Genomic DNA, 16,606 nt, shown 5'->3' on the forward strand with positions numbered 1-16,606 from the left:
TATCAGAGAACCAAAAATTGAGATGACTGAGTGCAAGGATGATAGCAATTTAGTCACTAGAACAGAATGATTAAAACCAGTGTATTGTGGATGAATCCATATTCACCAATGCTTGACTGCTTTATTAAACTTGTTTTTTGTATAACAGCAATCTCCCCATCTTATAGGAAGTTTGTTTTCTGAGGCAATGATATCATATCAAGCCAAAGAATCAACAACAGATATGACTCAACTACCTCAAAGTTAATAGATTTATATTCTTTGAAACATACATTATAGGTATGTTAAACAGAAACAGATTATGACTGATTCTTGTATATCTCGGATGGCAAACAAAGCACCCTTCTTTTGTCACAAATAAGTCTAAGGCCCTTATAAGGCCTAACAGCATTCACTTCCAGTATACAAGTTTCTGCTCCTTTCAAATCATTGTAAAGAAACCAGTTCTAATGTAGGCCCTACACACAGCTTGCAAAACATGCATTTTCTATTTCACTGAAAATATTAAAATTTCATCAGAAAAGTTTGAATACTACAAAATTCCAAAATACATTTTCCTTCTAAATATAGTCTTAAAAACCATTCCATGTTAAAAAGTTTTTGTTTTAATTTCTTTTTTTCCCCCCTCATTAAAGCTAGAGGAAGCTTCAAGAAAAGATGTAGTGTAAAATGTAAAAATTGGCCTTTTATTTTTTCTTATTTATTTTCAAAATGAAAAAAATATTAGCAATGTCAACAGCCATTTACTGATAAGAGTGCATTCAAATTCGTTATTTGTAGGAAAATAAAGTGCAAAAATATTTCAATCAAGTCCAGCCCAAGGAAATACAGCTGGAAATCAGAATCAAGGGAGGAAATCAGTGGCACAATAGCTGAAGATCCTTTGCCTTTCTGTCTGCCTTCCTTATTGTTGTAAGAAAGCCACAGACTGCAAAGAATATAGTCTCAAACACACTGTACATCTATGCGTGATCTCCTGGGAAAACAGATGTGCTAAGTTTGCTCTGTAGATGTCTGTGGAGAGCTGCTCAAACTTTTCTTTCCCTTTCCTGTTCATTGGCATAGTATGTACCATATGCATTTGGAGTACCTTCACTTTAAGTTACTCGGCCAAGATTTTTATTGATGATGTGAGTTATAACATAACCCTTACACACTGATTATATGTTCTGTAGATTCACTACAGTGTTGTATATATTTGCATGTTTTGCAGAAGGGATTTGGTTTTTTATTATCTGTCACAGTACCACAGACATTCTGTATAATCCATACATTCAACTAAAACCTATTTCATATTTACATTGAAAGGGGATACCAGTGATGGCTTTCATTTAAAAATAGATTACATTATTAAAAAAGTGAATAGTAATTGTTGAAAGGATGAATTTCTTGAATTGAAAAATCACACTACTTTCCTCTCTAATATTGGAGAAAATTATGTATAAAGTATTCAGTAAGATATGGTAAAATTTGACTGCAAATCACGTAACACTTCATACTGGAAAAAGTATTATGCAAAAAAATTAGACCATCAATAATCAGAATGTTATATCTGCGGCACAAGTTAGTTATTTTGCTTTACAACTGTTCTTTTACACTGGGAAGAAAATTACACCAAATTAAAATCACATTAGCACGACAATGGTCAATAGGGGAAAAAAAACGCAGTAATGTGGGCACTGCCCTTTGCTCATATTCAGATGGAGGTGGTGGTACCTGTTTAAACTTATACAGCAAATTATTCTACAAATTCTAGTAATTGCAGTAAGACAACATAGAATTGGCACATATATCCATGACTTTTGTATCAGATCTAATATATGCAAAGATACTAATTTCATATACACATATAAATGTATGTGTATATAGATGAAATGAGAATAGCAACAAGTGAAGTTGAAGTTGAGTAACTTGAGTTCAATAACTGAGTCATTTGAGAAAAGGGATGAAATTTTTACAAATACTAAAAGCTACAAATATTTACAGGACTTAATAACATTTTGTTGGAGTTTGAACCTTCAATTTTTAAAATTTGGCAAATGATGCCTTTGTTTTTTGCAGCAGCAGAAGCAGCTTTGATACTGCCCATAAAATAAAATCTGGGCATTCAGCTAAGATGAAGGCACTTCTTGACATTCCTATGGAGAAAGCAGAATACCGAAAACCAAGGCAAATATGGTAAATGTGCTGTTCTCATACTTCCACTGAGATTTTTCTTTGTAAAAGAGTCTAGTACCTCAAGAATGAGTTTAATTATCCCTTCTTCACAACACTGGGGCTTAAAGATAAGTGACAGGTTAAACGTAACTAACAGTGGTGTTATAAACTACGTATTATTAAAAAAGATCTTGTTTATTTGCACACACTCTTTGACATATTTGGTACTATAATCTGGTTACTATGCCACAGCAAGCTGTAAATGACGGAGCTGATGAGACAACACAAAATGCTGACAAGGTATTCTAGAAATCTGGTACAATCTATAGTGGAGAATAAATATTAGGACTTGTTAAGAACATACTCTTCTTCAAGAGTAACTTCCACTTTTTTCACTTGTTCTTGGATTGATTTTGCCTGTTGCTGAAGGGACTGCTTGTTCTTTGAACCAAGCTGTATCTCAGAAGAATTCTTCACCAAATTCTCAGCCTGCACTGCCATTGCTTCAGTCTGTTTAGAAAGTTCCTGTAAGGATGCAAGACACATTAATACAACTATAAGCAGCTTCATGTATTTACACAAAAAGTATTTTTCCTCAAAGTTTCTGGTTGGAAAAAGTATCTGTGTCCTACATGTATATTTTGAATGTGTAAATACGTAAAAACAATCTCTGAAGACAGTTATTTTCATATTGCATTTAAGAAACGTTCATTTCAGCAACCTAGCTTGAATAAAATTTAGCAAGGGAAATTATATGTCCAAAAGTTTTTAACTCAACCAATCAAAATTTGTTCTATAGCTCTTCAAGAAATTTATTTGTGAGTTGTGGAGGATTATATGCATCTTTATTTACTCTTTAGATCCTATCCTTTACAGAGAGGATTTTGCAGTATCTCATAGCTTGTAATCTCACTTTGTTTAGCAACTATTTTCTGTCACAAATGCTAAACCCATACGCTAGAACAATGGATGCTGAGCATAACCAAGATATGTATAATTAGTAGCAGATTCATCAAAGGGTAAAAACAATGTGAAAAGCATGGCACTTAGGAAAGCCAATCACTACGATTACTTCTGTGTTAGTAAATAAAATGAGGTATGATAATTATGTGTTACTAAGGGCAAGAGGCATGTTATGGGTTATGTCCATGTTGTAGAAGTCTCTCCTTTTTCTCCTCAGGGCTTAAAGAATGCTAGTTGGCACAGTCCATGTATCCTTGCCAAAGAGCACACTACTGATGTTACGCCAGTCCTTGACACCGTTTAGCTTACTAGTATAGATGATTACTGAACATAAAATGGGAAGTCCTCAAAATCATTTTAACTTCCATATGTGCATTTCAGATGCAGATTTTGAGTAATTCTTCATGATCTTTTCATAAAATAACTTTTTACCTCTAAACAGTTTATGCAGTCTTTAATCTGTATACGCAATTTGCATTGTCATTGACAGGAAACCATGCTCACTATGTGTTAACAAGCAAGGCAGAAAGATATCTCAGTTCCTGTATTTCAGACAGTGAATACCTTTGTCTGATCCAGTTCTGAAGAGAGGCTCTCTAAACTGCTAAAGTTTAAGATACGTTCAAGTGCAGAGCTGGCTTGATTGAGGTATTTTACTACTGTTTCTTTGTCCCTTTCAAACTGCTCCCATTTATTTATTGTGACCTACAAAAACAAACAAACAAAAACCAAAACAGGAACACAAAGACAAAAAGATCAAAGGGGAGAAAAAAAAGAGTTTTATTGTAATTTACTGAAGAAGGAAAAAAGAGAAAGACCTGACATAAAATAAAACAATTATTCCTGAAATGCCATCTACTCTACAGATGAAACTGTTCTGAACCCCATAAAAGTTTTCCCTTGATTTTTCACTGATTCATACTGCACTCTGCAAAAAAGCACTGTTCTCTAAGGTGTCAGCAATATTTAAATAAATATTAAAATTTAAATAAATATTAAAATATTTTAATGTCCTATAAGAAGTCTGAAGTAATAAATGCAGATGCTTATGCTTATCGTGACAGGTAGTTAACAATATCTAAAAGGATTTTCAAGTTCTCTGTTGAAATAAATTACAGTAAAATGGTACAAGAAAATCCCTACTCATAGGAAACTCACACATAGGAATCTATTTGTTCTTTTCTGATAATGTAGAATTTTTATTAGCATACAGCATTTAATTACCAGTCACAAGAATTATGACAGCATAAACAAATAATTTCTTGATTCTGAAGTAAAGCAAAGCCCAAGTTAAGATTTTATATATGGGATTCCTTGGAAAAAAAATTGGTTTAAGTAATAAATTATTTACATTAAGAAGTTATTTGAGTTCTATCAATCATGTTTTTCATTCTGTGTTTTATCATGGGACATAGTTTTGATGACTTTAAACATTTGCATGGAGGAGCTGGATTACCACTCTGCTTAGAGAAATGTAAAGGACAACTCAGATATAGGTGCAAGAAGCTATAAATTCTAATCCCAGTTCAGTCAGTGATTAGTTATATAACCTGGAGCAATCCTTTTGATTTCTCTGTGACTTTTTTCTTCCTTCTTTAAATTTAGGATGACAGCATGTATTTCACACAGTAGTTATGAGGATTATATTTGCACAACATTAGGTGTTATTAATCTAATATCCAGATTCAGGACTCTCACTTACAGGGCAATGTCATCTTTAGTGACCAGGGGAGACAGCCCATCTAAAAAGTTAATTCACAGATAAATAATTTAAAATATCTATTATGACAGAATAGTTGGAACTTTTAAACATTTCCAAACAAAATGTTTTGTCTTTATTAATTAAGAGGTATCCAGCAGCTTCAAGAAGTTTCACAGAGGTACTGATCATGAAAACCCCAAGGATCAAGATTCAGAGGTGAGAAAGTGAGCTCAGACATTTTACATTAAAAAAGTCATTTTTTTACTAAGTTAAAAAAAAAAAAAAGAAGAAAATATGGGGGTTTTATTTCTACTTTTCATTTCTACAAAGGACACACCTGCAGTTGCTCTTCACGTTTCTCCATAGTCTGCTGCATGTTTTCCAGTGTTCCTTCCAACTTTAGTAAATCCTCTTGCATTGTGCTGGGCAGTCCACCTTCAACCTGCAACTGTTTAGCTTGGGAAATCTGCTGTTGCACATCTTGCCTCTTTGCACGGAGTCTTCTTGTCCTTTGCTAAAAGGATTCATCCAACGGGAATGATTAGACTTTTTAGCTATGTTGGGAAACCGGCACAATGAAACCACCTTCTGCTTTTGCAGGGGTATGCAATGAGAGTAACAGACAAAGGGATAAACCGCGGCAAGTATTCTTTAAAACCCAATGCCTTGGGTTTTAAAATGTGTATACACCTTTTGTGGCATACAAATGGGAGAGAAAGAGTGACAGTATGGCCATTTATCCAAAGCAATATTTCAGAAAGCAGAAGCCACAACAATTGAGTAACTGCAGCAGTAGCCACAGACATACATATTCCTCATGACTCCCTGGATGTATCCAGGTCTGCTCTGCATTCTTTCAGGCACAGGTTGGAGCCTCAGATTGATCAAAGCAATATATCAGCCTTCATTAGAGAGCAGTAGGGGCCAAGCTGCACAACTATTTCCTTGATGAGTTTTGCTTTGTAGCACTATCAGAAACTCCTAAGACTACCTCCCCTCTCCTTTCCTAACATGCTTGACCCATTGCCAGCCTTGCTAGGTAAGCTCACATCTCCTTGCTCAATTCTACTCTGGGTACCTTCAGGTCTTTGTCAAATTCTATTTTTACCTTAACAGACTCAATATCGAAAGAAGAAAAGTCTGAGAACTCAGGGAGAAGTTAACTATTCCTACTACGTCTCCTATGATGAATAAGGAATGTAGTGTATTGAAAGAACAAATACAAACCTTAATACATACAGTAGCTTTTACAAACACCAAAGAGTTTAGCTAAGACACAGGTAAGGCATAGTAATGCCTGGTCAGACAGGAAGACATGTCTGACCTTACAGAAACAGGTGTTAATTTAAAACACTTATATAATGCCCAAACATTGACAGAAAATTATTCTTATTCTTACTAGCTTTGAGCAGGCCTCAGAGTTAATTTCCCATATCTGGCCTTAAAACCCATGATTCTTGCTGTATGGAACCCATATTATTACTGTAGTCTGTAGACGATTTGATTTATTAACTGTGCATAAAAAGCCTCCTGTTCTACTCCTACAGAATGGAGGCCCACCTGTCACTGTAGTAGCTACCTAGAGGAGGAGATGAGTCTAGGGGTACACCTCCCCTCCAGCATTGAGTTGGGGCTACATCAACACTGCTGAAGTCAAGACATTTCCAAACCCAGGATTGGGCCCAATTTACCATGATCAAATCTGACACGCAAACTTTAAAAAAGGTAAAAAAAGAGAGACTACATATTTGCAGAGTACACTCACCCAAAATTTCAAGCAAATGAAGCTTGTTTTTCAGGTGTTCTGTGCCCAAAAAAACCAGGTGAAATAAAAGGATATTCAATAAAAGAAAAACAAGCATATCTTTGGGCATTAACATTTAAAAAATACTGAGTACTTTTTTCATTATAAGAAATCAATACTAGGACATATGAGGCTGTTTCATTTATAACTCTTTGAAGTTTAACTATAAAGAGTTATGTTAATGGACACAACAAAATTTCATATTTACATAAATTCTACCTTAAACAAAAAATTGCATATGGACATGAGTAATTGCCCTACCTGATGATGAAGTAGTAGCTGCTGAGCTTGTAACAAACTTTCTGTATTCAGGATCTTTTCAGCCTCTGCTTGGGCTTCTTTAGAGTTGTTGATTAACTCTTCAATTGCACTTTTAACTTCTTCCTTGTACTGGACACAGTCTCCAACAGTGCCTAAATTCTTTTCAACCTACAATTACAAATAACTTGAAGCATTTCATGTTGAAAGGCATATCTATATTTCAAGGACACATTTATATTTGGAATATTTTTTTCAAAAAATAGAGTAAATTGTCTAAATTCAAACAATTTTTGTCTACAGCATTCTTGACACCTTTAACTTTACACTGAAAGAGTGACTGTTGACTTAAAATGTGACCAGGAGACCTTTGTCTTGTTTAGATATACTCCCTATTACATTGCCATATGGCAAATAGCTGTTTGTGACAGCCACTTGTTGTTGATCACTTCAAAAATACATGCTGTCCTCATTCTTGCAAGCTGACCCAGATTCCAAAACACCTGCGATAGTCAACTCACTAAAAAAATATTGCTACCTTTTGGACCTTCTAGAGCAATGCCCTGGTGAATCACAAATGTATGAAAATGCCCTGTTACTCTGGTTTTATGGACTACAATATGCATGTGGTGCAATATCCAGTGTCAGTTTGAAGAATTTTATAAAGAAAAAGATATATCTATTCAACATATCAACAGGTTCTTCCTTCTTTACATGATTCAGCTGACTGCTTTTATCTGATTCTCAGTATAGGCTCTGTTCCTCAGACAGTTCCTGTGTTTTAAGGTTTTAATCATAAAGTATTCTAGAACTAAAGAAATTCCTTTCTTTTCTTCCTCCCTTTCTTTCTTTCTAGTCCAGTCTAGACTTCGGAGTGTCACTGAGCTTCAAGCCATTCTCTTTCTTGTTATATAAATATTTAGTCTTTACTCTCCAAAAAACATTTCCGAACTCTGGAAATACCCAGTATGAGTCCTTGTCTAAACAGTCTCATTAGGAAGCCATAGCTGTAAAGAGTAGTCAGACTTTTAAGAATCATCAGTCTCTTAACTATAGTATAAAGTCCCATTTAGATTATGATTTTAGATTCAAAACAAGTTTAGATTCTAGCTCTTATTTTCTTTTTTAACTTCATGAACTTGTGGTTCCCTCAGTTCTGAGTTTTAGAGGAAACAAAAAGCAGAAGTACTTTAACACCAAAAAAAAAAGTATCTTATATTTTTTGCAATCACTTGGAAATCAGAACATTGGTTGCCCCAACTTTCCAAACACAGTTTTCACACCACGGAAGTTTAGAGAAGTTTCAATAAATACATGGAACATTTATACATTTGCAATGCCTACAAGGCCTCCACAAGAACATTAACAATGGAATTTGGTCTGAACTTTCTCTATCCTGACCTTTTTTTTCAAATAGATATGTTCCACCTTCTAAGTATAAGGTGTTCTAAGTTTCTCCTGATCTTTCTTTTTACTGTGAAAACTGTGAAGCAGTAAGTTCACTGAGACCTCACAGAACTCAAGGGTTCAGTGGATTCTAAGAGATTTTGCTTATTATCAGTTAGAAACTTCCCATGATTTCAGCAGTTACAGTATCTCACTATCATTCAGACCTCAGCGAACTGCAACCTTTTCCTGCAAATTCAGGGCGTGATAGACATCCTTAACGACATGAAACTACCTCACAGTAGATCCTTTAGTATTTCAGCATAAAAGATTAATAAATGAAGATTAAAGTCCAATTGTATGTACATTAGTTGATGTACATCATGGTTTTGCCAATATTCACTATGAGCTGATTTCAGAAAATGATCTTTTTGCCTCTAAAGAGACTAACATTTTGATTCCAGAAACATTTACTATGATGCCTTCCAATCCTGCAACGGGAAAAGATCCATTATAATAATGTTAGTATTTTTTGTCGGCTACTTTCAAGGCTTTACTACCCAGGGAGTACAAATGAGTTTTTCATTGTTGAGTGCTTGCAGTTTAATTAAAAAAGCACAGCAGGGAACTTATGCTTGTGAAGCCATGATTGATGTCATTTCATGTGACACTGTAAATGGAGAGTTCTTGTGTCCCTCATACTGTACCTCAGCCAGTAAATCTAGGAGTCCCTTGAAGTCCCTGGAAAGATTACAAAGCTCATCCTCTGTCTTTTTGGCCTCCAAATCAGGACATACTGCAGTCAAAACAGCAAGTCTAGCTTTCAGCCAGCTGTGATTTTCTCCTTGCTTGTTAATATGCTTCCTAATTTCCTATGGAAGAATCAAAACATATTTACTTCAAATAAACAAAATATATTAATAAGTCACATTCATGGCATCAGTTCAAGGATTAGTAGTGTAAACATATTTTTCTATTTGCATACCCCATCTGATTCTGTTCCAGTCAATAGGTAGATTTTTGCATTTCCTCCACAGACTCCACTACTACTTATTAGACTGTTCTTTAATAAGTGGTAGTGGAACATTTTTTCCTCACAAACTAACATTTTTATCTACAGATAGATAGATAGATGGTAGATACCATGTGTATAATTTCCACATATTGACCAAATTTCTTAGTTACAATTTAAATCCTAAATGCTGACTTTCCCAAAGTCATAAAACTTACAAGTTTCAAAAGGTTTCAAGTCCCAGAAACTTTATGTCCGAAAGACATAAAACTTCAAGTGGTATAAGGATTTGTGTATTTTTTTTCTATTTAAGTAGCTCTTTTTTCGCTCTTTTTGCCTACTAGTTCATTTATATCTCTGTGCAAGTGCTGATGAGAAGTTGCCAGCAGTGAAACTGCATGCGTAAATCAGACTTTTTGGAGCAGAGGCACCCATCAGGATAAAAGTTTATCTGCTTCATCAAGGTCATCTTAATTATGTTTCCCTGCACAGTTTAGCCTCACAACCTGCTCATGACTTTCACACAAACTCCTAACATTATGTGACATTCCTGGTTTTGCTCCTCGTTTGCGAAATAAAGAAATAAGGGTCAAGCTAGGTCCCAAGTGACACAATAAATTATTGCCTAGAGCTAATCTAACGAAACAACTCAGTCTTCAACTATTCTACCACTTCTGTTACCAGTCACCAATACAAAAGTGAATGGCAAAATATCTTTGCCTCCCCTGTTGTCCTATTGTATAAGAGAATTTTTGTTATAGAAGCTTTCTCTAAACATAAGACAGTAACTTGATCCTTCAAAAACACACAGTCCAGAAATTTTGGCTTTTCTTTTTTTGCACAGCATTTTTAACTGTGCACACAGCCAGATGAGGAGCAACTATTTTTTCTATCTACTTCTATAATTTGGACATTCTGCATATGCAGGTAAAGGGATCTGCCATTCTCTAAATTATTAAAAGTAGGAACTTCTGCCACACAATGCTGCATGTGGAAGTTTCTCCTGGAAATATTTTTAAAAATACCAGGAATCAACAGAGCTACTATGGTCTCCATAGTAAAACAGTTGCGCTACTTCAGAATACAGTTTTATCCAGAGTCCCAGTAGCAATGACTGTAGCTTTGTTAGAATATAAACCAAGGGCTCACCCCCACAGATGCTTTAAATTGCTTGTATTTGGCAGTATCATTAACACTTTCCTTTATCTTCTTTAGCTCTCCTTCTGTTGACAAAATCCAATTTGCCAATTCAGAAAATCTGAAATGAAACATCACATAATGCAAAGCAAGGAAAAAAGTTACATAAAAATTGCTGCCACCGAACAGTAACCTCTTAAATTTAAGTCAAAAATTATAAAATCCACTCCAAATCCCACTATATTTTGTGGAATTACTATATAAAGTATAGCTAATAACACCGTATCATTTTTTACATGGTACTGATCTATGATGACAGAGGAGTGAGCACACATAAGGCTCTATGAGACCCAGGTAGCAATTAAGCTGACACCTGTTTTTGTAGCTCTTCCAGGTGTCTGAGCGCTCTGTTAACTTTACGTATGTGCTGTCTATCTGAGATTTGAGGTCTTTCAGGATTCGTTGGCTGCTTTCCAATGTAGCCCTCACTGGATCAGAAACTGGCAGTTTTTGGCACAGTTCTTCAATCCGTTGTAGTCTTTTCTCACAAAGATGATAAGATCCCTTGTCACCGAAGAACAACTGATGAGAGACAAAGCAGAAAATACAGATTGGCAGAAATCACAAAGCATATCTATCTTCTTGTTATAAACCATACTAAACTCAAATCAAAATCTTTGTTAAAGTCCCAAGGATTGATTTAGTTGTGCACAAAGTGTTTGGTGGCTTAAGAGCTGGTCAGACCTTCTGTTTATTTTGACATTGAAATGTATTTCTGTAAATGCCCACGCGGTGGCATATAATTCATACCATGTGTTCCTTGATCATCTTTTCATTGCCTTCTCTTGATAACACCTTGTTCTGTCGAACTAGTTCAGCTTTGCACTCCTCCACTGTGTCCAGGAACTTGCTCTTCTGTACTTCAACCTTCAAGTGGATCAAATGATATGGGGCCTCTGTTTGAAGATCCTACACACCCACAGGAGCAGTAAACAAGCACAGAGATAAAACACTACTCCTACTACCTCAGTGTGAAGATACTACAAATAAATTATCTAAAAACTGATAATATAGACAATAAAGCATATATATGCATGCACAGATGGGGATTTCTCTGTATTCATTTAAGTAAATAAAAACTCTGTTACCAGTATCTCTTAGACATATCATAAGGTCCTAAGTTTTTGGGGACCAGAATATGTATGTATAAGGCACATTATAGAGACATCTTGATTCTTGGCAAGATATACCAAATATTTCTTGTATAAAATAATAAAGCAAACAATAATAGTGAAGGTATATTCACAACTGATTCCAGAGGTTCCTCCTGTTTGTGTGCTAGTGAGAAATCTCTCATCCTTCACTCCACCTTTGACCTGCAACATGCTGTAGCAGGCAGAAAATTCCATAGCTTATAAACAATGTTTGTTCAGTTGTTAGAACCTTTGGCAGAAGACACAATTTAAACTGATAGCCTGATCTCTTACAGATTTTTTTAATTAAGGTTGGGAAAGTAACTGCAATCAACCAACATCATCATAAAGTAAGAAAAGCTAGCACCTATTCTCAAGAAATGTTCTTAACACAGGTATCATTATGGCTGTATGTAGAGGGAGAAATTAAGATTTCATAATTAATTTCTCACATTTCTTGACTTTTGACCACTTAACTGGGCTTTTTCAAGAGGGTATTTGTAAATGGAACTGTATCTAATGTTGTAAAATACATATTTTTCCCAATTGTACAGGATGCCAAATAATACAACTTATGTATTTTACTTTTTTTCAACATATAGGTCATGCAGAAACATTCTGAAGTTAAGACCTACAATTTCCAGAGACATCATTCAATGTCACTAACCTTCCACTGCCTATGGAGTTTTCTTACAGCTTCCTGCAGGTTGTGTTGTTCTTGTTCTGGGAGGATGTCAGTAAGTTCATCGCATGCTTTCAGAAAGGCATTTAGGACTCTCTGATCCAACTGGTTAAAGAATTCCTGAAGTTAAGGCAGAAAGTGAGATGGGAAGATGAAGTTGGTTATTGATACGGTAACCTGGCAATTCGAAGTTCCCTAACACACTGTAAGTTTCAAGGTTACTTCTGCTGCATTAAGGAATTGAAGTTTGAACTGAGGAAGGAACTATTTCTGGCTATTTAAAGTCCAGCAAATTAATTTATTCTCAGCCAGTACATTGAGATGATATTTTAACAAGAATACATTATAAAGCTACATGCATAAGTAATGGTTATAATAGAGAGACAGGTATTAATCTGAAAAAAAAAAAAACCAGAGGATGCGTGGGACTGGCAAAATATAGTGTCCTCACTCTCAATGGTTCTACTGGCAAAACCAACTCTAATTTCTAGGGGGTCTTCTCTCTTCACCTTCTGGTTGCTTACATTCATCAAGAAGAGGGGTGATATTTTTTCCTTTCTGTTTTTCAATCTTAAACATTAGTTTGACCTGAGCTGTATAATTTCTATATGTGAAAGAAATCCACATCAATTTTAAAATTAAGTAGACTTTTCACTTGTGTGTCATGCACTCAAAGATTTCCATGAGGAAGGTCAAAGAATTTACTCACGCTATGTTTCCTGAGAAGTTCTTCAGGATTTCCTTTTTCTTTTAAGCAACAATTGGCAATCTGTATTACTTTCTCCAGTTCTGCTCTAGACTCCTCAAATTTCTTCATCAAACGGCTATTTGCTTCTATGTTTTTTCTCCAGTCACCAGCTTTCCTGACCATATTCTGAGTTATAAACAAAGAAAATGAGCTGGAAGTTTCTCACTGATTTTTATTTGTTCTCTTTTACCATGATCTTACAAAAAAATGCATTTGCTTGATGTCACTCTTTCAAATATATGCCATTCACAAGTGCTTCTCCCTTCCATGTTCCCATTTTCCCAGTTTTTAATACTTATACTAGGGCTTGTGCTAATGTCATCCTTCATATGAATAAAAATGGGTAGCTATCTAATATAGATGCCTCTGATACCTTCAGAATGCCTCTGCCATTTGGCTAGTGTTTCTTTCCTAAAGTCTGTTTTCAAATGTAAAGCACCTGGTATGGCTAAAAGCTTGCCATTCTGTTTTTCCTAATAGCAGACTACCTCCCCCTACATGACTCTATGTGTAGGTGGTTTGACCTATGGATCTAACCAATTTCATGCTACAGGTTGTCTGACCTGGAGGAAGTTTGTACACACTAGTGTGTCAGATAAACAACCAGGTAGAAAGCTGCTTAAATGAAAGACAGCAAATTTTGTGGTTTAGTTGCTACTCTGAAATAGTCTTGTTTTGAAAATTTACTCACAGCTCTTCATTATTCTGCTTTGTAGTCTGTCCCAGTCCACTGCAGTATCAAGTGGTTAAGATTCCATAAGCAAGTAACAAAATTTACCAGGAGAAATGTACAGTTCACCAGTTCAGTTGCAGCAAGGTAATTCCAACAATGCTTACTAACCATACACTTTACCATCCTCACTGATTACACACCCCAGTGTAAGGAATTGTAATGATTTTACCCAGTGAGTTAATCAAATTTATAGTTCTCAACTTAAACATCTTTCTAAGCCTTTTTAAATTTTCCTGATAAAAATTTGTATATAAAAAGTAGAATCATATAGGAATGTATTCTTTATGTGAGAAAATGCCAGTTTCCAGATCCACAAATATTTTAGCTCTAGGTATGCCACATTTTATATGGTTATGCCATGTTTTATAGGTTTATTTTCTAACACAAAAAGAGATAAATCATCATCCATCTTTATAGGAACAGAATAATTAATGCTTAACATGGTAAATTTTCTCAAGCTACAACTGCATCCGCTTCTGCTACTATAAGCTAAACTTAAATAATTGATTTCTAAATTGTAAATCAAACCCCACTGGTCTTTAAGTATAAGCCACAAAATACAACATAAATTTTGAAATCCACCTCTCATGGACAGCTCTTTACTGAAAACAAATCTAATTGAACCCAACATCTGGAGATCTGACTCCAAGGTAATGGCTAATTTCATGCTAGAGAGGGGCTAGACTGGGGCTGGGTAGCCCTGAAAATATCAATAATAATAACAACATAGAGCTCTACAGTTAAGGGGATTATAGCCCACAGTTCACATCTTTACATTAAAAAATGCTAATACATATTTGCAACTAGAAAGTTCACAATCCACTGCATTTTCTGAGGAAATACAAAGTCCAGCAAAAGTTCCCATCTTCCATGCCTTGTGTGAAAGGGGATGTATGGGAATATGGGAGCAAATAATTAGCCAAGATAACAAAGTCAGCAGAAACAAAAAGCAGTGCAGCCCTAACAGGTGGATTTCAGGTTCTTCATTGCCAAGAAGCCTGAATGTGAAAGTTCTCCTTAAATCCCAGGTTCCTCTGAGGCAGGCTCACCTCTGAATAACTGCATGGAGAACATGACCGACAGTCCCCTGACCACTTATTACCTAATATAGACAAATCCTTAATTAATAACCTGACACCAGAGAGGAGAGCTCTCTATGACAGTAGCTACGGAGTGATGAAATGGAGATATGATAGGATGGATTAGCTGCATATGAACAAGATTTCAAAGATATGCACCAAGGTATGACATAATTACCTGAAAAGTAATCTGAACTTGTGTAACTTTCTTCTGAAATGTTGACTGATGGAAATGCTGTAACACTTCACTCGAAGCCACACACTGCAGGATACTCTGACTATTTCTCTCAATCAGGGACAAATCTTTCTTGCAGTTTTCTTGGTAAGCTACCAGATCCTGAAAGAAAAAAACATATATCCACCCTGGCCAGGGACAAAGGAGAGAAAAGTTTGGCAAAATAACAGGAAGATATTTTTTGACAATTAGAACAAAAGGGACAAGGTCAAACCACCACAACAGACTACACAAAATGTTATATGGAATAACACAGATCACACAACTTTCTCCTTTTATGTAGAGTCTTGTACCCAAATAGACCTCTAGCTACCTATAAAAAATGACAGAGACGTGTATCCAAGCCTTTTGGGGTAGTTTTAGAGAATGCAGGCCAATACATTATTCTGTGATTTAATTTTATGGGATGTCTATATTGTATAATTGTAAGTAAGCAGCAGTGAAAACAATAGACATAAGCATGACAACTCTCAGTAGAAGGCTGGGATGTTAAGTGAGAAGAAAAGAAAACATGCATGAAGTTGCACAGGCTGAAAAAGAGGTTTAAAAGATCCTGTGGTGAGGAAATTCTTTTGCTACTGAAGGAACACTGTATTCCTCATCACAAATCTCTGTTTACTCTCTGATCAGCAGTTCCTTGGTTGGCAAATAACTGCAGAAGAAACATGTCTTTTTATTGTGATGTTCTGGGGCAGGTTAACCTTCAGAAGCAGAAGAAAGAAGCTCTCTTATGAGCTGCTCCTTAACCCACAGGTTGGACACATGACTCAGCTGATGTTCATAAACAAAAGAGGATTTACTGAGGAAGATAAATGGACTGGCGTGATGCAAGATCACCAGATAATTTTTTGCCCAAATACAATCAAAGCTTGAAGTCACTGCAAGAAAAGACCCTTCTTGTTGAATTTTTGGGCCAATCTCCAGAGTCATTATAGGCTTGAACTAATTTTCATATATATACATATACACACACCTGTGAAATTAAATCTCTTTGTTCCAATTTTTTTTAAAGGGACTCTAAATGGCTTCGAAAGACTTCAGTTTCCCACAAAAAATCCATTTGATTATATTATCTGTCAAATCCAACTCTAATGAAATGTGTACATTAATTTTGAGGGACTATTTCTAGGCTATATACTACACATACACAAGGATAAATGCCAATTCCTACGCCAGATCCTCATATTTTCATTTACGTTTCCAAATGAGTTCTGAGTAGCTCTGAATTCCTCCAGAATTAAATGTTTATGGGTCAGGTAGAAAAGTTAATGTTCTACTACAATGTACTTCAAAGAAACCACTTCCAGACTTCTAAGAAGCTTCCATAATTGTCCAAGAAAACCTAGAAAAGTTCCAGATCATGTTATTTCATCTGCTTAATAAAAAATCCAATATATTTCTGATACTTCAGTTCAATTTCCACTAGATAAAAAATTTTTAAAAGTTGCATATTTACTTTTTGGATTGAAACCATGGGCACCAGGAGGTAACACAAGTTTCAGTCTTTGTATGTTTAT

At 35.4% G+C, this 16,606-nt stretch overlaps 1 protein-coding gene across 16 annotated transcripts in view; it reads right to left on the bottom strand.

Moving 5' to 3' along the window:
- Positions 1-16,606, bottom strand: part of SYNE1 (spectrin repeat containing nuclear envelope protein 1) — a 322,087-nt gene that overhangs the window by 197,988 nt on the left and 107,493 nt on the right. For all 16 annotated transcript variants that reach the window (XM_074818773.1, XM_074818787.1, XM_074818786.1 and 13 more), the window contains 11 exons: positions 15,033-15,191; positions 13,004-13,168; positions 12,280-12,414; positions 11,230-11,388; positions 10,793-11,001; positions 10,432-10,540; positions 8,978-9,142; positions 6,888-7,055; positions 5,160-5,336; positions 3,685-3,825; positions 2,522-2,682 (listed from right to left, as the gene is read on the bottom strand). In XM_074818773.1, coding sequence (XP_074674874.1) covers positions 2,522-2,682; positions 3,685-3,825; positions 5,160-5,336; positions 6,888-7,055; positions 8,978-9,142; positions 10,432-10,540; positions 10,793-11,001; positions 11,230-11,388; positions 12,280-12,414; positions 13,004-13,168; positions 15,033-15,191 — 1,748 coding nt within the window. The remainder of the gene's footprint in view (positions 1-2,521; positions 2,683-3,684; positions 3,826-5,159; positions 5,337-6,887; positions 7,056-8,977; positions 9,143-10,431; positions 10,541-10,792; positions 11,002-11,229; positions 11,389-12,279; positions 12,415-13,003; positions 13,169-15,032; positions 15,192-16,606) is intronic.

Source organism: Strix aluco, chromosome 3 (assembly GCF_031877795.1).
Source record: "Strix aluco isolate bStrAlu1 chromosome 3, bStrAlu1.hap1, whole genome shotgun sequence".
In the NCBI taxonomy this organism is placed as follows: Eukaryota; Metazoa; Chordata; class Aves; order Strigiformes; family Strigidae; genus Strix; species Strix aluco.